General features: G+C 44.5%; 1 protein-coding gene across 1 annotated transcript in view; it reads left to right on the forward strand.

Annotated features, from left to right (window-relative positions):
* Window positions 1–21127, forward strand: part of CCDC85C (coiled-coil domain containing 85C) — a 99943-nt gene that overhangs the window by 48651 nt on the left and 30165 nt on the right. Inside the window, exon 2 of the mRNA XM_072337627.1 lies at window positions 12514–12590. Coding sequence (XP_072193728.1) covers window positions 12514–12590 — 77 coding nt within the window. The remainder of the gene's footprint in view (window positions 1–12513; window positions 12591–21127) is intronic.

Here is a 21127-nt window from a genome sequence, read left to right on the forward strand (position 1 = left end):
GGAGGTAATAAACCTGTTAATGAATAACAGCGGAGGCTGCGTGGCGTGGTTTTAATTGTTGGATTCGTCCTCAGGGAAATGTATCCTTAGGGGTTTGCACAGTCCTTTTGCGAAGCCATAGCATGTAGTTGTTTAGCTTGTGGAATCAGAAAGTCTCTTCTGATTGCCTGATCATTGTGGGATTGATTTTATTGTCCCTGGTGGATGCATGCCTGGGCTGCCCTCAGCTGCCCTGGGCAAGGTGACTGTGCAGTTCTCCCAGGAACATGAATTTGTTCAATAGGCAGGGACCTGTTGGGTGAGATGCTCCCCGCTCACGTTCCTCTTGCATTGGAGCGGCTCAGCGTCCTCCCAAATGATCAGTGCTGGAAAGGGCTGGATTTGTAGGGCACTCCAGAAAACCCCTGGGTTAGAGTGGTAGCCTAGCTGATGACAAAGCACAGTTATCAGAGAGAAATGAGGATTGACTTGCTCTTTCGAAATGATTGCTCCTACTTTTATTGTGCTAACATTGTACTATTAACTGGTTTAAAACAGTTATTTCCTATTGTCTCATTGCATCAGTGCAGCCCAGTGATATGATTTAGTCTGCTCCTCTATCTTATTTCTACGTCTTTAATAACATAGTGTCTAAGGTATTATCTAGCCTTTCTTTCCAGGCATTAATTATACGTTTGCTGTATCCAGATTCTTAAACTATACCACGTGTCATTCTGTGCAGGTATCTGGAATCCCTGTTATGCTTAGTTTTAGGTTATAGCATATTTTTGGCTGGCCTACTGCTGTTCCCAGCTGGCCCTGACAAACAATCCACCGGCACAGCATAGCCAACACATCGCACTTGACAGCCCTTTTCCTGTTTAATTTCCTTTTGCAAGCTCCTCCAGCAGGGCTGCAGGTGCTGGCAGAAGACTGCAGGTAGGGAGAGGAGTGTCAGTGCTTTCCAAAAGGAGAATTTCCCTCCACACTTGTGTAAAAGCACAGGCAATGTTTCTTGATGGCAAGAAGGGGCTCCTTCATGACCCAATTACTGCTGTTGAATTATATCTTAGGTGAAAGCTGGCAGGAGTCAGATTTATGCCTTCTTTATGCTTGACACCGAAGGACTGCACAGTGGAATAACTGTAAATACTTCATAGTTTTTATGTGTGGCTGTTTTTCCTGGCTGTGCTTAGTCCTCAGAGGTGTATGGAAGACATGCACCTTCCTCCCATGGTCATGCTGCCGCTGGAATGTGTTTATCAAAACTGAGTTGAGTTAAATCACTAGGCATTTGGAACCTGTAATGTTTAACTACAGTCGCCAGAACAACGGTGTGAGTCTTACTGTTTTTCTGAGACTGACTGAAAAGGAGGAACCACGCAATGGAAAGAGGGAAGAGTTGTCTCACCAAACACCCAGAGCCACCGCTTGCATTTCTGGTGGTCTCTTCTCCTCTTTTGAGACACCTGTGCTCTGAAGGTCTTCATAACTGCTGGCCAAGCGCTGGGTCTCCTTGGTGCTCTGGCCTGCAGTAGAGATTAGCTTCCTTGCTAGGACCCCCAAGAAGCACTGTGTCGCTGGCTTCATATCAAGCCAGCTGATGGCAAAGTGCATTCATGTCCCAAACTGAGCTATGGGTGAACACTGGGACCTGTGCTGATGCCTTGCCTACCTGGTGTGAACCACTGGCTTGACAGCAGCAGTTACTTCTGAAAGACAGGAAATGATGCAGGGTTCCTTCCTGCAGTGCAGTCAAACTCCATATCGTTGGCCATAGATATTTTTGTCTTTGACACCAATGCACACAATCCCCAACTCAAGAAGAGCTCAGTGTGCAGGGATTTATACATCCCCCAGTGATTGTCTTAAGCCATAGGCTTGTGGCTATTTTAGGTTTCCTCTGAGGTTCTAATAGAAATTTCATCCTGAGCTGTAAATTGCATGAAATTGGATACATTTCCACTAAAAGTTCTCTCTTGATAAACCAGCATTTTCACCATGAAAAAAATGTGTTATGTAAAAGAATTCCCAACCAGATCTATTCCTGTGTAACGTGGTCAGAGCAGGTGGTGCTGTGAAACCAGGTGTGTGCTGGGCAATTGAACAGGAGTCTCCTCCTGTCCACCCCAGGTGTGACCTGGACATTGCAGAGATTTGTTTGACTCTGCTAATCCTGGGGAAAGCCTCATGGTGGATCTTCCTTCACCCCCGTGCAAACCATGAGCTGGAGCTCAGCTGGCCTTTGAACCAGCGACTGTGATCCCCGTTTCTATTGCTCTTGTTTGCTTGTTTTTTTTTAATTAGCTCTTGCAGTGTTTTGCACCGTCCGGCTTTTCTTCAGCTGTCACTCTCACCCTCCATCTCCAGTGGCAAATCACTGAGCCCAGCCTGTACCGGCATTGCTGCCAACTTGCAGGGGGGGGGGGATGCTGAATTCCTGGGCACATGGAGGTTGTGCTGCCGGGCCCCTGGCTGGGAGGGCTTTGATCTCACTCCAGCCTTTTCCCACTGAAGCATCATTTTTGAATGAGTTTCTGCTTTCAGCGTCGTCCTGTGCAGCAGACAAAGGGGGCCGGGGAATGAGGGGGGAGGGGAGGCTGTTTACCCTCATCAGAAATAGTCGAGCAGCCTGAGTCAATAGAGCCTATTTTTCATTAACCTAATCATTAGTTTTTCTCTCTGCCAATTAAACTTTTCCTCTTGGTACTGCAAAGGGCATCGTTTGCATCTATGAGAATTTTTAAATGGGGGGCTCCCTGAGCACCATGGAGGTATCTGAGGACTGGAAATTTAAGTTTAATTTCTCTTTGGGCTCAGCAGAAGAGGAGTTTTGAGGTTTAATTATCACCCAGCTTGGATTCCTGACAGTTGAGGACCGTGTTGGAGAGGCTGGTTTCCATTGTGTGGAGTGGATAATTATGCAGTTCCCTCCCAGGCTCGCTGAGTTTATTGTCCAGAAGAATCTTCCCAAGCAAAGGGGGGAGCAAACTTACAATCAGAAATGTGTTTTCAGAGCCCCAAGAAGTTTCAGCTTGATGTTAACAGAGAAAGACCTTTGTGAATATTTGAGATCTTCTGTGTTTATACACATTTACAACAAAAACATCAATTTGCCTTATAATCAGTCTTTTCCCCTGCAGGTTGCTTAGGAAGGAGTTTTGTAAACTCAGAAGAGCCCTTCTGCAGCTGGGCTGCTTTGTGCTATTGCTTTCTATGCAGAAATTCCAACTGTCTTTGAAGGAATTCTGCTTAAAGCCACCAGCCCATTTGTATGTACAGTGTTGAATATGAATATACAGCCATCTGAAACTGGTTAGGGCTTCTTACCTGGGAGGTAATGCTAATGTGTCCAAGAGAAAATGCTTTTGCATTCAAACAAATCTGAAATTTCAAAGCAAAACTCCTTTGCAACTGTTCCATTTCACAGGGCTTTGGATTAACTTTATGTCTTCTGTACAGGCGTTTGAACTACTTGTGATTAGAGGTTTGTCATGGAATTGAAGAAACTCAGTAAAGGGTTTGTCAAATATGCTGAAGTTTTAAGCAACAACAGCAATGCATTTGTGTGAGCTCAGTTCTGGAAAGAAACATTTTTGTGTACGAGGGCACAACTGTCTTCATAGCTTTCTTCAGGCTCTTCCATTCTCACAGTGTCTGCAAACCTTGACCGTGGTTTGGCTGTTTTGCTGCTGAGGCTGTTTCCAAACCAACATGGGTTCTTTGCATTCCCCAGCTTGCTTGCATTCATTGAGCCCCTCTCTTTGGGACAGAGGCCATATGTTGTTGCTATAATCATACTGAGCCTGGTGTTTGTTGACCTTGTGTGATTTAGGATTACTGATTTCTGTGGAAAAGCTGGAAATGATAACTCCTAAAGATGGCAACTCTCTTTTCTGGCAGAACTAACCCTGAAATCTCTAGCAGTATTTTAAAGCAGCCAACTGTTTCCAATAGAACCTTTCTGTATCCCTGTATCCCAGTAGTATCCCAGGGTCCTAAGCTAGAACTTGTTGCTCTTCTTTCACCTTTCTTTGCCAGCCACTGTGCAGTTAGGTGAGAATTTCTGCAGGAGATGGGAAATGAAAATGCTTGAATGGTTTCAGATTATTGGGTCTCATGTGCCAGTCAAAGCCTTTAAATAACTGTGGTATTTGCTTTCTGGAATTTAAGTGAAACAGCCATAGATTTTCTCTTATGTGGTGTATTCAGGATGGTCATGGAGAACAGAACTAAAGTGCCGCTGGGTCACCAAACCCATCCCTTTGCTTCAAGGCAGACCCAGTTGTACCTACACTGCTCCCAGCAGATGTTATGTAACTTGTTCCTGAAAACCATCATCAGTGGCAGTTTCAACCACCCAGGGCCATCTCTTCCAGCCCTTCTGTATCCCTGTTATTAGAGAGCTTGCTCTGCCTGGGTGAACACAGAGAGCAATTTGTTTGCTTCTTCTTTTGATGATCATTTACATACTTGAATCCGCTACTATGTCTTTGTTCAGTCATTCCTTCTCCAGGCTAACCAGTCTGGTTTTCTTTGAGCTCTTCTGCTAGATTATGCTTTCCATGCTCCCTGGTAGTCCTTATTTTTCCTTGAATTCCTTCCAACTAGTCCACCTGATTCCTGAAGCATGAGGTCTAAAACTGGGCACAGATCTGTATTCAAGATCCTTAGCAGCACTGATGAACGAGGATTATTTTCTCAGTTTCTATATAGGGTTCTTTCTTCTGCATCGCAGTGTGATTCCCACATACTGCTTTTACTGGAGCACGGCATGGGCTTCTGTCCTTGTTACAAATTGCAGGAACCCCCAACATGCTCTTCCACAGAACTGCTATGCATGAGGAATTGAAGGATGCTACCACAAACGTAGGTCCAGTGCTTTGGACATAGTGCGTTGGCTGTATGGTGGTGGGTAGTTGCTGTTGTATGGACAGTAGCCCGCGTGAGGCGGGAGCGATTGTGTTTTGGATGTGGAAGGGAGGAATTAAGCAACTGGACTGACATAGGTGGAGATCAGTACAGCGCATACCCATTACTGTCAGGAATTCTTCCCTTTTGTCTTCTTGATTTGCTGTAGGCTGCAGTATCTGTTGAGTGCACCCAAAAGTAGTGGACCTCTTCTCAAAGCATCACCCCATCCCAAATGTTTGGAGTCCTTAATAGCCAGTAGTTTTGAGTTGTAGAAGCCACTAATCGGCTTTGGGGCTTTTTTTTTTAACTGGGTCACGTGACTGAGTTACCAAGATTAAAGAAGCACGAGGAAGGAAAAGAGGCTTAAACAACTCAGGGTGCCTGGCAGGTCATTTTAACCTTTTCATAATCGTTAAAGCTGCAGAATCCCATTATCTGTGAGGGACTTGCAGCCTGAATGAGTGTTGTTGACACAACTTTATGTTTACCTCCCTCTTGGCCCAAGGAAGAGTCCAGCTCAAGTAGCTCAGAGGATCTGGTCATGTCAATGGAAAGATTTCTCCATTCCCTTTTGTACATCAGTGATGATGCCTCTTGCACCGATGAGAAGCCATACATGGATCTGTCCAATGTGGGGGATTTAGGTCTCAGTAGCTAAAATTAGTCCCTCATGGAAGATCCTACATGGGCCATACTGTAGTAGATCAGCCCTTGTCCATCTGTAGCAATGGCAGAGGGGTATAGGATAAGAAAGATTATGATGATCTCCTAATTCACTGCTTTGGCACTGGTCAGTAGGCTGTGACTTTACTCTGCTGGATTTGGTGGCAGCAGATCTTGCACTGTTTCAGTATTGCCATGACTGTGGGAAGTGAATGTTTTTGATTTAATCTGTATAGACTGAGGAATGGGACAATCAAAGGTCCTCCGGTCTGCTAGTGCTGCTTACATTGTCTTTTGTCACTTACAGGTTTTCATGAGCACAGCATCACCTACAATAGTCAGTCAGATCTTGCCCTGTTCTTACAGCTTCTCCGTCTGAACCTCATATAAATCCCACACTAATTGTTCTCAGAGTATTGTCCACTATTAGGCATTGAAACACAACTTGTAAAGCAAACACAAATCTTTTGCTATCTTTTGTGTTTGTCTTCAGAATCTCTGAAGGGCAGAGAGAAAGGTTTCCCTGGAAAGCTTGGGCAAACGATAGTGACTGATCATTGTGGCTGAGCTGCGCTGTGCAGGCAGTGGGAACAGGTAGAAGATTTTGCTGAGAAATTTGGGAATTACTGCACCATTTTTTCATAGAGAAAGACAACAAAATGTTCTACCGCTCTCCTGTGTAGAGATGTAATTCACGCAGCAAGATAAAACAAGACACTCTTTGCTGTTTTATTTCCCCCTTCCTACTAAGCAGGTTGTACAGGTCGCATGGGTTAGTAGTGGGGTGCAAGAGCTCTCCAGCGGCTCCTGTGTTGCTTTGAAGTGATAGAAGGATGGCCCCTGTGAAGGCTGTAACGTAAAGGTCACTCAAGCTAAAAAGGAGGTATGGGTAGGCACTTTCTGAAGAGACAAGGCAGCTCTCTCCTGGCTGCTCTGCCATGCCAGGCACACACAGGCACACACTTCTCCTTTCCTATCAGCTGCGTCTTAATGAAGGCCTGATAAGGTATCGGGAGCTCTTGAGCTGCTGTTGACAGTGGCAGTGGGCAGATGTTCTGCTGTGCTGGAAGGTGATGTCATGGCTGAGAATTGCAGCAGTGAACAGTGAAATCCAAAGTCAGAGAGACCTTATCAGACTTCTACAGACTGACTGGAGGCTGCTAAGCTCCCAGACAGGCCTAATGAACTGGAACTGAATTGGGAGTGTGGAGTCTTGGACAACTTCTGAGCTTATAGCTAGAGACTTGCTTGGAAACATTAATTAAATAGCTCCAGTGGCATATGTCCCATCATCCTGCCTGAGCAGTGCTCAGCAGCACAGCCTTGTTGTCAGCACACTGCCACTGGCGTGGGGTGCTTTAAAAAGAAATGTGTGTTAATCTGAGACTGGATTTCTGTGTTATTTGGGATTGATGGTGCACTTCTCTGTTGTCTTGAATAGTGTTTTAATACCTGCTCAGTACTTGAGATATCACCTGTACTTTAACTATATGAGGTCAGATCCTACTAGTCTCACTCAGACAGGTGTCTCCATGGGTTGCATCAGGTGTCCTTTTCCAACCTACTTGATAATGTGGTTTAATCAGTGGGTTTTGATGGTAAGAGCAGAGAGATGGGGACTGCCTAGAAAAAAATCAGGGTTATGATTTTGTCCACCTCTAAAAGTTTTCTGTAGTGACAAGGTATAAAAATATGAGAGTTTCATCTGCTTCCCAGCTGGTCCGAGAGAGCCCCATTGCCTTAATAAATCACCTTCTTCACAAGATGTAACTGCTGGCCCATTTTTCAGCCTGCTTGTCTGTGTCAAGAAGCAAAACCAGTGGAGCAATAAGAATCTGAAATATTGTGCTGATGAGTAGAGGTGTGATAACAAAACTGCTGACAAACAGTGTTTTATTGAGCACAGATGAAGATCTCTCTATGGGATGGTCTTTAATGGAAGGGTGAAGCAGGTACGTCCAACATCCTATCACGTGAGGGAGAATGAGGCAGCTGGTAGCAAGGAGAGCTATAAGAGCTGCAGGATATCTCTCCTTCCCATGTCTTTCTTCCTTGCGTTTGGGAGAATCCCCTTAGTGTTGCTGCTTTTGGTGAGGGCTGGAAGGGTCTTGTTGGCAGGACAGTGACAAAGCAAACAGAGCTGTGCTTTGTTTTAGTAAATCCTACTTGTAAATGTATCTCCTGGGGAGGAATCACAGCAGGAGGTCATTCTGCGTTGCACAGGCAGGGTGCAGGTGCTGTGACTGAGGCAGCTTGGGGGGCTGTGGAGCATCCTTGTTCCAAGGAGCGCAGTGTTAACCTTTTCTTGCACCTCTGTTATGAACTGTGCTGAATAAAGTCATTGCATTTCTTACGCCTCTTCAAGTGCCGAAGTAAGGAAAGCTTTGGTATAAGGGCTTAAATAAATGTGGCTCGATCCCAACCACGTTGCTACAGTGCAAGCCTCTGCTCTGCGTGCTCGTGGTTTTGAGAAATAACATAAGTGGAAATAAAAACATTTGTTACTGTCAAAATAAATGCATAATTCATCTTACTTACCCCTCAGACAGTTTCCTCTGAAATCTCAAATGAGGATCAGAAAGGCTCCAGTGTTTCTGACTGTGTTTTAAAATGACGCTGCTCTGTGCTCTGCAGGCTGAGAGATTGTTTTGATTGTTGAAACAGTTTCTAATTTCTGTTTTAAAAAAGCTTCGGGAGCCAGGCAGTTCCTGCTCCATCAAAGGGCATTTAGTTAAAACAAGGTAGAGTGATTTGTCTCGCCTCAATTTAGCTGTAATGAGTATTAAGTGGTTTGTCTACGTGTAGAAAAGTTACTCAGCTAGATTACATCACAGCTGATTCCAGATGGAGTGTATTTTTTAAGACGGTAAATCTTGAGAGTGGTGGATAATAACAGTAATGCTCCTTCATCAGCTGGAATGCAGCTTTTTTTTTTACCTCTCACGGAGATAATGTGAGGAGCTACGTCCAATTAGTTCTTCAAAGGCTCTATAAAGAAACAGGACTTCAGGTTTTACAGCTCTGAGAACAGCTTAGCTTGAAGCATTTACGTTGTATAAGTGAGTGATGGCTAATTATGGCACTCATGGTAGGAGTTCTGTCAGTGTTGCTCACTGGCTGCCTGCAGAGGTGCTGTGCTGGGTCCAGACCTGGCCTCCTGCTGCTGAGAGGCGCTCCAGGAATTGTGGCCAGTCTAATGTGTGCAAGGCTTGTGGGTGGGAGACGCAAAGTTTCGAGGGGAAATTCTGTCTGGTGCCATCTGGTCAACTAAGGCAAACATTGCTCATACAGCTGCAGCCCATGACCTTGAGGAGTGTGAGAAGAAGAGTATTTTGGTCATCCCAACCCAGCTGACCAGGTATGCTCCTGAGAAGTTCTTCTCAAGAGTCTTTGGCATCCATCCTTGACACTGTACTAATTCACTGTGCCATGCATTCACACAGCTGTGTCCTCCGCTGCCATATGGGGTAGGACACAGTAGGCCTCTGTTGATGCACAAGCAGGTGTAGGTGGGCTCAGAGTGGGTGCCATGTTGTTCTAAGAGGTGATGGCCCAGTTGGGTGTGCCAGGGGTCTGGCTCACACTGCCAGGGAGAAAGCTCTTGGGCTGAAGATGCAGCATTCCTCAGGGCTGACCACAGGCTTTGAGAAGGTGCTGAGACCATTCATTTTTCCTAATCATTCCTAATGATGGGAATGAGGGGGTCCAAGCTGCCAACATTCCAGCTCTGCTACCTCTCTTGGGTGGGTCAGTGGGGCCATCCTCGCTGCATGGCTGTGAGGGAGGCAGGCAAGGGGGGAGACTCACTGATAAGAGGAAGGTCAGAGGCAGAAAAATGCTGGGAATGTGTTTCTTGATCTAATGTGGGAGAGTCTCCGCCTGGAGTGTTGCTGCCTGCTGTCATGGGATTCTTTAAACCTGAGATCAAGATACAAATGGCTCGTCTGGTGCCCACCTCAGCACAAGCTGGCCCAAAAGATGGAGACTATCCATCTCCAAGGGTACAGTGAGGATGGTGGTGGCTCTGAGCGCTGTTTCTCAGCCTTTGCCTGGAATGGACCATCTTCTGCTGACAAAGGAGCTAAGTTGATATTCTTTTTTTAATTAAATTTTATATTGCTGTGATGTGCTTTCTTACTGAGATCAGACGTGGTTTTGGGGTTGAACAGTGTTGTGTGAAGAATTCTAGCAAGTCTCGGAGCAAGCTTTTAAGGCTGAAGGTGACTGTGGTGCACATTCCTTCCTGGAGATACAGAGGTTGCCTCCCCAGCATGTCCAAGAAATACCTTTTTTTTTTTTTTTTTCTGCAAAGGATTTGAAGAAAGTGAGAAACTAATTTTCTGCCTGTTTTGTTTCCTTAGGCAGCTATGGCCAATCTCTTCATCACTCCTCGTAGCTCTCAAGACCTAAACACAGCAGCACCTGTGTCCCTGTTTAACCATTTAACATTATCTCTTTACAGATGTTAGCAATGCTAAAGCCACCACACGAATAGCATTGCTAGTGAGGCTCAGGGTATGAACCTTTGCCTTGAGCCATGTACCCCTGTGCTGGAGGGTAGGGATACCAAAAACAATCTCCTCCAGCTTTTCTGCCCTTTGAGGGCACAGGATGGGGGAGAAGGGCTCAGAAGTAGTTCCCATAAGCTGTTGTTATTGCAGCTGCTTACACATACAACCAAAACATGAGGCAGTGATGAGAGATTACTAAAGGAGTGGTGGTGGCACTGCTGCTTGTGAAGTGAACTTCAACTGCGAGCAGGAGAAAGGCACAGTACAGACTGATTGTTCTGGAGTCTGTGTGTGACCTTCAATATGTACAGATCTGTAGCACTTTGTAGTGTTTTTGCACTTGTTCGTGTAAGTGTTGCTGTGTGTGCAAGGTATGCACACAGGGACTATGCTCCGTCCGTATCTCTGAGACCCCAGAAGGTGTGTAGTCAGTCCTCTGACATGGCTTTGAATCTTTCCTTGGAGCTGGATGTCCTGATGCTCTGAGATGAGTGTCAGGGGCTGATGCATTGAGATCACTGCATAGAGGTGCTCTGCTGCACATGCTTCTTGGTATAGCTGGAGCATACTGCAGCAGGAGAGCTTACCTGACCAGATCTGCAGATGGAGGCTTTGAATCCAGCACACAAATGGAGGATGTGGGGTCTCAGCACACCTTTTGATGGAGCTTGAGGTTGTTCTGGGCGCTGCTTAGCCAAATGGGCATTACTGGGCTGAGCAGTGGGTACAGAAGAGGTGAAACTGTGCTCTGTGAAGTCCTTAAGGATTTTAAATTCCTCATAACCCTAATGGAGGATGGGGTCATTACTAATTCAGCAAGTTCTTGGAGCTAGTGCTGAAATGTTGCTGACTGAAGCAAAGATCTTCTGCAGCATTTTATTCTGCATTTCGGTATGCATGACTAAATTCATGGTGCTGTTTACACGAGACCTCAGCTGGGAAGGTGCTGTGGATCGATCACACAACCTGCTTTGTTTGCCCTCTTTTCCTGGGATCTGTGAATGCAGCTTGTGGTTGAGCTCCTGTTGGGCAGACAGTTTTCCATCTCTGCAGCTGAAGGTGATGCTGTTGTGAACCTTTTGGCCCTGTACACCATTCACTGAACTTACACAGCTCCCTGTGGTGTTGTCTTATGCTTTTTTTATGAGGGTTTATTTGGATTTCCTGGTTTTGTACAAAGCATTATCCAGACAAAGCCATGAACATGTTTCCTCTGAGAATGCGCGTGCTTGACTTGGGCACTTTACTCCAACGGGTCCTGCTGTTCCTTTATGTGTGGTTTGGCTCTTGCCTATGGTAGAACTTCTCCAAGCATATTCCAGTTTTTCTCTTGACTGGTCAAAGCGCTCTCAGTGCTTAGTGGTAGCTTGCCTGCTAGCTCTTCTGCAAAACTGCCTGAAGAGTGGCCAAGAAAGTGCATTCAGGCTTGCTCTGAGTGCCTTTGGCAGGTGCTGGCACAGAGGAAGATAAGCCTCTTGGCACAGTGTGAGCCTAAACCTTACGCATGTGCATGTGCACGTGTTTCTGTGTGCAGAGATATAGCTGAGGGTGCCTGCTGACCGTGCCGAGCTGGTCCGGAATGGAGCCGGCAGCAGCCCTGTGCTATGTAACGCTCTGTTCCTCTCTGATTCATGCTCAGCATGAGGTCCTTTGGCTGAATAGTGGCTTTTGCAGTCATTTCATAATAAATGAAATGAGGGAAAGCATAATTCCATTTCACAGGGCCCTTTTAGCAATGCAGAGATTGTTCAGGTTTCTTTTTCATATGCTAAAGCTGCAAAACTCCCTGCTTCTTGTTCTCCTGCTGTAACAATTCACAGCCTCCGCTCCCAAAATTACAAGTGGAGAAGCATTACAGATGTACAGGTGGATGGAGGGATTTGGTGCAAACTGTTAAGCTCTAAAGAAAGAGACTAAAAGGTTTCTCCTAGGTTCTTTTAATTCCTTCCCTGTAAAATTTGCACGTGTATTGGTTCAAAGCATGTTTCAAAACAAAAAGCAGATGTTCTGGATAGCAGTGAGCCCCCTGCAAAGGTGTTTGGAAAGTTATTTCTGCGCCGGGTCACTTTCACTGATGTTGTTGTCTTACTGTCAGGGTAAAGTGGCCATTTAATTCCTTCAGGGTGAAAATTGCCATACTACTTGGGGTTGTGCTGTTCCTTGCTTTCCTGCTTCTGTCATATGGTTACACTAGAGAAAAGAGGTCTCATGGGTAGACTTTTCTGCTGTATGCTTCAGCTCGGAGCCTTGCTGTGTACCTCATGCCCTGTTACTGTGCTGGGAACTCTGGCACAGATCTTATTTCTGTGGATTTTTTCAGTTGGTTTTGAAAGAAAAAAAAGTGTGTATTTAAGGGGTTGGTTTATTCCAACCTGAAAAGAAGCATCTTGTTCTGTTGCCTTTTAACACAAGAAATTGAAATACATCTTTTCTTTTTTTCCTAAAGATTCATCTTCCAACTACATCAGACAACTTGAAACAAAAGTGAAGCTGCTGGAGGATGACAACAAGCTTCTCTCTCAGGTAGGTTATTTATTTCCTGATAGATATTAATGTGGGCTCAAGCTCTGTTCTCTGGTTTCTGTGTAATTGTCTGCCCACCTCAATTCAGTAGGGACTTCTTACAAGGTGAAGAGCATAATGCTATGAACTCCCTTGATAATGGGAACTTAGTCTTCTGTTGCAATCCACCTTCCTGCAGTAAGGCTACTTCAAAATTGGCTATAGAGGGGAAAAAAAAGAAGTGAATTCTCTGTTAGCGCCCCTTTGTGTGTTGAGGAGGAGTACAGCTGGATGTGCACAAAGGGTGGGCAGGGGGGCTCTGCTGCCAGCAGCAGTACATGTGCTGTGCTTGCACGTGAACACCTCCATGCAGTATGAGACTCTGGCGTTGCTAGTGTCCTTGCTGTGGGATTTTGCCTTGCTTGCCCATTTACATTTGCTTTTATCTTGTTGAATGAAAAGGCTGTAGTAAAAGAACAGCCCTGGGAGTAGTTTAGTGCAGTGCTGGCTCCCAGCTTTTATTTGTGATCTTGCTGAAAGCAGAGCAGACATCTTCAAAACTGGCACTTTTTGCTTGCATCCATCCTTCAAAGTCTACTCCACGTGCCGCTGGGCTTTTGATCATTCCTTGTGCTTACCTATCTATATATAGGAATGTCAAGCAGTGGGAAGAAAACAATCCTTCTGTTTGATATGTCCCCTGGATCCCCTACAACACAGCACTCCATGTAAAGAGGGCCAGCTCTGCTGAAATCAGTGAAGAGCTGTCTATTTAAACCATCAGAAGAGTTCCCCTTTTTTTCCCCTGTTCTCTGCATCCTTTCACTGTTGCACTGTTCTACCTCCCTGGCACGTTAAATGATTTTTTCCATAAACTTTGCTTCTTACTTCAAGCACTGAGTTTCACAATAGACCAAAACTTTTTTGTCAAGGAGTTTTTTTTCTTTTTCTTTTTTTTTTTTCCCTTTGCATTTCACTGAGTCTGAAAAACAGACTGCTCTGCTATCTTTGTTTTGATCTATTTCCAAAATATTCCTGTTAAGCAGTAACATTGAGAAGGAGGCTGTGTGCTTACTGAAATGTCAATAGAATAATTCTGGTAAGTCATAATTTTATTCAAATCCACACTTTGATAAGTCTGTGGGCTTTTAAAGAATTGCCCCAAGTTTCAGGTGTCCATGTTGTTATTGTCACCTGTGATGCATGGAACACGGAGCACCGAAGGGTTAAAACCCCTAAAGGACACTCAGCGACAGCCACTGAGTGGCTTCAAGTATTAATCAATTGCTAATTTAATTTTACCTCCCTCTGTCTTTCTCCCAACCCCTGTGCTGGCGGGTGGTGGTTCAAGCCTCGAGATGATTCCATTGGAGATATCGATAAGCAGATGGGCTGTGCGTGTGCAGCTGCCAGGGACACGCATGGATTTGGGGACGGGCTCTGCTCGATGTGCCCTTGGCCTGGCTTCATCCTGCTGTGGCTGAGCACGGCATTCTATTGGGTCCACCTTCTGAGGTCAAAAAGGAAAAAGCAGTCAGTAGTTAACAGGTGGCCTCAACCTTCTGCCTTTAGGCTTCATTTTCTATCAGAGTCTGAAGACTATGGATAAAAAGAGGGAGAAAAGTGAGGAAAACTTGTCTATGCACACACTCACATGCATGTGTACATATTGTTCCCAGCACTTTCCCGGAAAAGTGTAATCCACTTAGCTGTACTCTTTCTTGCTTCATCTCATTGGAAGGTGTTTAGCTGTTACCGTGCAGATCTTGGGCTAAGACTAAAGGACTCAAAAAGGATCCTGGCAACAATTCTCTTGTTTTTGAAGTTGCCCGGTGATCCTGGCAGCTTGAACTCTGCAATAGCAAACTGGCTTGTCAACACCAAAGTCACATTTTAACTCAGCCTGGCTTCCTCCCTGGGAGTATTGACATTGCAATAATATTTGCAGTCTGATGTCAAGAAGTTCTATCACTGCTGTGCTGAGGAGTGATGAAACCTGACATCCTAAGTAACAAACAGTGCCTGTGCATTAAAGGATTAACAAATCACTGGTGGTTGTGGAAGTCTTCCTGGCTACTTTCCAAGTGCTAAACATAGAGTTAAAATAGTGCTTAATCTAGAGAAACCTGAGAAGCCTGGTGCTGCAAATGATATTGTGAGCTTGATGGGAGGATTTATATTACAGTGACTCGTGAGACAGTGCACCTCTGCTAGCTGATGCATCCCGAGTGAGATTTGTTACTTTATCTTCTTTGGTGTCTGGCAGGTGAGACTGTGCTGTGATGATTATCTTCATGTGCAAGGGTCATAGAATCATAGAATATCCTGAATTGGAAGGGATCTGTGAGGATCCTCGAGTCCAACTCCTGGCTCTACACAGGACCACCCAAAATCAGACCATATGACTGTGAGATGTCCAGATGCTTCTTGAATTTCTGGCAAGCTCGATGCCTCAAGCAAGAGCTTGGTGAGAGATCTGGGAGCTTCCCAACATGTGCTGGAGTTGCTGCCTTACATGGTGCATGTTACCACCACACAAGTGTGCTGTGATTCACTCCACTCTTCCTCTGGTAATTCATTGGAAGGGATTAGCGGAGAAGGCTGTTGCTTCTCTTGTGTTGTAAGGGAGTGCCATCTCTCATGAGCTGCACTTTGCGATAGGAGGAAAGTAAATGGAGAAGTGAATGTTATTTCTGATAGCCATATAGGGACTTCTTGTTTTGTTTTCACTTTTTTTTTGCTTTCTAGGGAAGAAATTGGGAAGTTGGGAAATGAACTTCTTTTCAAATTGCTTACCCATCAGTAGTCGCTGCTCTTCTCATCCTCCTTTCTCTGTGGAGAAATAACTCTAGTTTGATATGGTCTTGGACTTAGATTTAAACTATGTTGTTTTGGTGGCGTGGCTGTGTTATCTAGAAAGTGGCACTTGTGAATGGCACCACTGTGCTGGCAAAACCCCTGGCAGCAGTTCTAACAACACTCAGATCTTGTTGCCTGGTTTATATTGGTTGGAGAGATGTTGTACCAAATGCCACTACTAAGGTGGATGTCTGTGGTATAACCCCAGCAGCGAGGACCTCACAGTGTCCTGGAGCTGCTGGCGCCAACCTTTCTTACAAGTGGAGGTGGTTTCTGCCCTACAAATACAGGACCAGGTAAGGGCAGCGGCTCAAGCTGGGCTCCCAAGGAGCCTCTTTGCAACCGTACCATGGCCAGCATTTTGACTGGCAAGGTGTGGTGGCAATCCCTGGCTGCTTTCCAGCTTCCTTTTATAGTAGAAGAGTGATCCAAGTATGTTTCTTGTGTGTAGGTTTAACTGACAACTTTATTTTCTCAAGTTTTAGTTGAGGTGCAAGGAACAAGGACGTAAGCTCTCAGGAACGTTGGGTGTTGGCTTTGGAGAGCTTCTCAGGCATCCCTTTTATTGTTTGAAATTCTCCAGGGAAGCAGCATGCTGCATTCTGCTGTGTGCAGGGATTTAATCTGTTCCACAGCGTGTGTGAGAAGTCCTGTTTTTCCTCTGTGTCTTTGAGGGAAATATACTGGAGAGTTGAGCTTTCCGTTGCAGCCTTTGATTAGGAAGATGAGGGGACCTTCTGTATTACTGAGATACAGCCCCTGTGATGAGAGATCACATTTGCTTTTTGTTACTGAGCTGAAAGTGCCCGAGTCAAAAATAAACCCTTTAAGCCACCTCATGCTGCCCCTTAAACTAAAAATGAATTGGTAATTACATGCTTTTCCCTCAAGATTGGAGAAACCTGTATTTAACAGCTTTGGGAACTCCAGAGGTCAGTTCTGGGCAGTTTTGTAACTAATGCATGCATTTTAGAGGTAATAACAGTGATGACCTTTTGGGCATCCTTCACATTATTTTACATTTTCAGATCATTCTGTACGATGGTAAGAAATAGGTACTTACAGCTTAAAGCTGCGAAATGTATAGGCTTCATAGGCTTGTCCACTCTTCTTCTTGCAGTGTGCAATGTGGGCTTGGTGTATTTCTATTGATCCCAGTCCAGATTTTCCCTTCAGGATGGGAATGCTGGAAGCATTTTCCTACTCAGAGATGCCCAGGGCATGTTACATACCTTGGATTCAGAAAGCCCAGCTTGGAGGGAGCAGATACTCAGGGCAGCAGTGAGTGACCAGCTGTGTTTAGCAATGAGATCCTGATGTTTCTTTGAGGATGAATGACAGGAGCCCTTGTGCTGAGCAGAAATAAGAAAAATTCTTCTCCAGGGAGGGTACGACCCTGGGGAGTTATCAGGAACATCTAAGTATTTAATTAAATCACCACATAGACTTCAGTATTACCAGCACTTCAGCGTCTGCCTGCTGATGGGGATTGAGAGTATCCCTGGGAGACCCTTTGTACACCAAAACAAAATGCTGGAAACTGTGCTAGCCTTCTTTTTAAGAAGCTGTATGCTTAGCCTGAGTTCTGTGCTCTCGGCACAGCCATACACCCAGCAAGCAATTTCTGGCATATTGTTCTGAGTATGAGGAGGAGAAAATGCACCCCAGGATTTCAGGGAGCTTGGGCGTCAACAGTACTACACAGGATAAGGATATAAATGCAGTTCGATGGAGTTTGGTCTCTTCCTGGAGAATGGAGGAGAGGAATTGCACGCAGTGTGCTGGCTGGCTATGGGAGAATCAGGCTGCAGTTTCTTCCCTTATTTTATGATCACTCTGTTGTGTACTAAGCCTGCCATTAACAGTTCCTGCTTGTGCACTTTTCTCAGGGCTGGGATCAGGTCCTCACACTGGGGCCTCTCCTTGAACCGCAGCTTCACAGGTTCGTTGTGAGGTTATTAGGTGTGCTGAAGTGCTGCGGGTGCTTGCCACAATGGAGCAAAATTACAAACCTGTCTTATTTCCCCGATGCCTACCTGGTGTTTGTGTGCGAGAGGGATAAGGATAATTGCTTTAATTTGAGGTATCATGAGGGAAATAGGTTTTTTTTTTGTAATGGAGAGCGAGTCAGACATGAAATGCATTTAGTCTCCATTTGAATTCAGATTACTGAAGATGACATGCCCTGAGTTACTGTATTCCTGTTTGCATGTGCTGTGTAAATGTTTTAGCTGCGTACTAATTATAATTAATCAAAAAGAAGATGCACATTTGGGTCCTCATCCAAATGTTCAAGTAAATAAGGACTTCCTACAGAATTCCACTCTTTTTTGGGGTGTAGCTCATACAGAACCACATTGTTACAAGACGTTCTCTGTTGCACTCTCCAAAATTTGGAGATTTTCTATTGCTGTGGAATAGTGTGAGTATGAGAGAGACTTACACACACAGAGAGATCTTCCATGCCCCATTTGCTTCTGTTCTGGGTGGGCAAGAACATTGGGTTTAATGAGGCTCAGTTCAACCTCCAGCTGTGAAATGCAGGATTAGTCAGATCCTGTGCTTAACCAGTTTTGTAACAGTTTCCCCAGATTCCACTTTTGTCTACTTAGGAGGACAGGATCGTGGAAAAAAAGCTGTTAATTAAAGCTAGATTGGGCTATGAAGTAACATTATTTTGTGCCTTTATAACATGTAGAGAGGTTCAAAGTACACAGCCTCTCAGTGATCAGTCAGCTTGATAAAGACTGAAAAATGATTTCAAAGAGAAACTAAGCATTAATTGCAGAGGCTTAAAAAACAGACTTTTGGAATAAGTTCAGTGCTGAATTCTAGACCTGCTCAAGAAATTCAAGTGCCTGCTCTATGAAAACAACCTGGGAAGTATAGAAAAGATGCTAACCTTCCTTACTTTTGGATTTAAAAAAAGGGAGACTTTAGCCAAAGCGATATGTTTCCAGTTTTATTTTGCTTTTCATAAAGTCAAAAATGCAAATCTAGAACTATGTAGCAGGCTTTTAAAGAACACTCAGACTATCTCATCAAAAATCAGGCTTGTTTCAGCTGATTGTTCCCACCTGTTTTGCTCTGGTGCAGCAAAGTGGATTGAATACTTGAGTGTTCCGCTAGAAGAGAGGAGCTTGAGTTTCCATTCTGCCTTAAGCACTGCTTAAAAAGAGGAGAGGAATGGCCAGCAAAGTGATTGACCAGCTTGGTTGCAGTGTAAGCTAAAGCCTGCGGGGGATTTAGGTCTTTGCTGTCCTTACTCCCAGCCCTTTTATTCTATGGGGTATGGAAAACCCCATCTGCAGTGCTTTGGACAGGTTTCTGCCAGGAGCTGCAGGGGTTCCCTTTGGCCTCTAGCCTGGAGCAGAGCTGAGAAGAGAAAATCAAAGGTGTTAAGAAGGCATGATCCTGAGTTTATTTGGGTAATGGTACATCCGCATCTACATGTACTCACGCAGTGCAACTGGGGCAGCATTCCTTAGCTTCTCCATCGATTTACTAATGAAGAGACTGATTTTGCTGCTAATGAGCCACTGATGGGCTCCATTAGTCTGTGACTCCTAAACTTATGGCTTACAAGCCACAGATCAGATGAGGGCTACGTGGAATGTCGGTGCTTATAGCTCTGTTTGGTGTGTTAACTATTGAGCTGCATTTCTATTTGTGTTATTGGCTGTACTGCTTGAATCTCAGCTGTGCCAGCCCTTGTCCTCTCTTGAGCAAAGCCTACCAGTTGTGTGATTATAATGATGTACTGCAGTTTGGTTTGAGCCGATTATCTGAGCCTCCCATGAGTTACGGGGCTGATCTTTCTCTGCTGGTCAAAAACAAGAGGAAAAAGATTCAGACACTCTCGAATATTGACAGCATGCTGAAGTTCTCGCCTCAGTTGCTACAAAGAATGGAGGGGTTTGAAATTTGCACTGCTTTTATTGCTCATACTCCACTGAAATAGTAATAAAAATATATATTTTTTTCTGGTAGTAGTTTTACATGGCAAAATCTGCTAAGCCACTTACTGCCTCTTGGTATTTATTAAGCCTTTCCCAAAATGCTAGTTCCCCCCAGCGATGGAGAATTCCAGTTTTTTACCGCTGCAAGCAGATGACATCTGCTGCTTTGCCCCTACAACTTGTACAAATGCAGTTCATGATAAGGGAGGAGAATCTGAGCATCAGTGGAAGTGGGGTGCTTATTCCTGAGCTGTGTTTGTGACCTGTTGGTTGAGCACCAGAGAGGGAATTGGGAAATGAGGTGATTGGAACACCATGGTCCTCCAAGGCCTTTACCACCAGCGTAAGGAACAATCTCAGGGTGAGCTGTGTATACAACAGGGTTATGAGCCAGTGTAAAGGAATTTAATCTCTCCTGTTACTGAAAGCTTGTATGACATGAAGGATGTTAAATAGTTTTAATCTTGTTCCTTAATTTTTTTCTTGTTTGCAGAGTTCTTAAGAAATTGAACACGTTGATTTTTTTAATTGCTTTCTCACGTGTGTGGTTTCCAGCTTGCCTGATAAATGCCATTGGAGCTAATGGGACTCTTCATGTATACTTAAAGTCAGATGTGTGCTTTGCTGAGCTTATTTTTGCTTGAATGTCTTGCAGTGATAACTGCAATTACAGAGTTGGAATTCAATTACTGCCTAGCTTCACACAGTGAAATGGCACATCCCTCGACTTCCTGGTGCATGAGACCCTAAAACATCGACTAATGAGATAAAGGGGCAATCTTTGTGCAAGGCGATGCAATAGGGGATGTTCAGCAGAAGGATCAGCAGCTGTGTGCTCAGCTACCAGGTTCTCTGCTGACTTACTGCAGTATTTCTTTTGCTTAGTTTGAGATGTGTTTCTGCTTTGCTTTACCTCAACGACGTGAAGAGTTGCTCTGCCGGACTCCGGAGAACTTGGACCTGGTGCTCCTTACAGTCTGGTTTGTTCTGATAGTGCTGTTCAGCTCTGTTAAAATATCTGTAGTTGTGAGTAAAAGCAAAGTGCTTGAACTTAGTCAACTGTATTTGGGGTCACCATGCTCAAAATTGGGATAATAAGATGTTAATGTTTGTGCTGATAATAATAGTTTCTGCAAGGCTTCATTCGTTAATATGGGAAAATGGGGTTGAAGTTCAAATGGTAGTAATATCTATGTCAAATGTTGCATGTAAGAACTGCTTATTTTGGTGATCTGTGGTATAGGCAGAAATTAACCCAAGATGTTGAAGTATCTTGTTTTGTTTAAGGTTCTGAATGTCTATATAACGTTCTTCTGTTTCCTTCTAGCTGACTGACTGCAACAGCTTGCCACGAAATTTCAGTAAGGTAGAGATAGCTGCTGCATCCACAAACAGCTTTTTGGATGTGGGGGCTGCCTCTTAATTCTGGTGCTGGTTGATGGGGGCTCTGGTTGCTTGTTCTTTCACATACTAATGTGGGCCGTTTCCAGGTTTTAATCACCTGAATGTATTAAATATGCCTCTAATTATTTTTTATTTCCATTTATACTTGTGCAAAAGATGTTTGTTAGTAAAATCTTGAGTTTTGACCAGCTACAAATCAAAGGCATTTACCCACATGAGAAGTTGGTATTTCTAGGTAAATTACTTCAGGAGCAGCGTGTGTTTGGAATAAGAGGAAAAGATTTTGAGCTAAACCTTCCATTTAATTACACAGTTGCAAACAGTGGGTTGCTGAGT

The sequence above is a fragment of the Excalfactoria chinensis genome, chromosome 5 (assembly GCF_039878825.1).
Source record: "Excalfactoria chinensis isolate bCotChi1 chromosome 5, bCotChi1.hap2, whole genome shotgun sequence".
NCBI lineage: Eukaryota > Metazoa > Chordata > Aves > Galliformes > Phasianidae > Excalfactoria > Excalfactoria chinensis.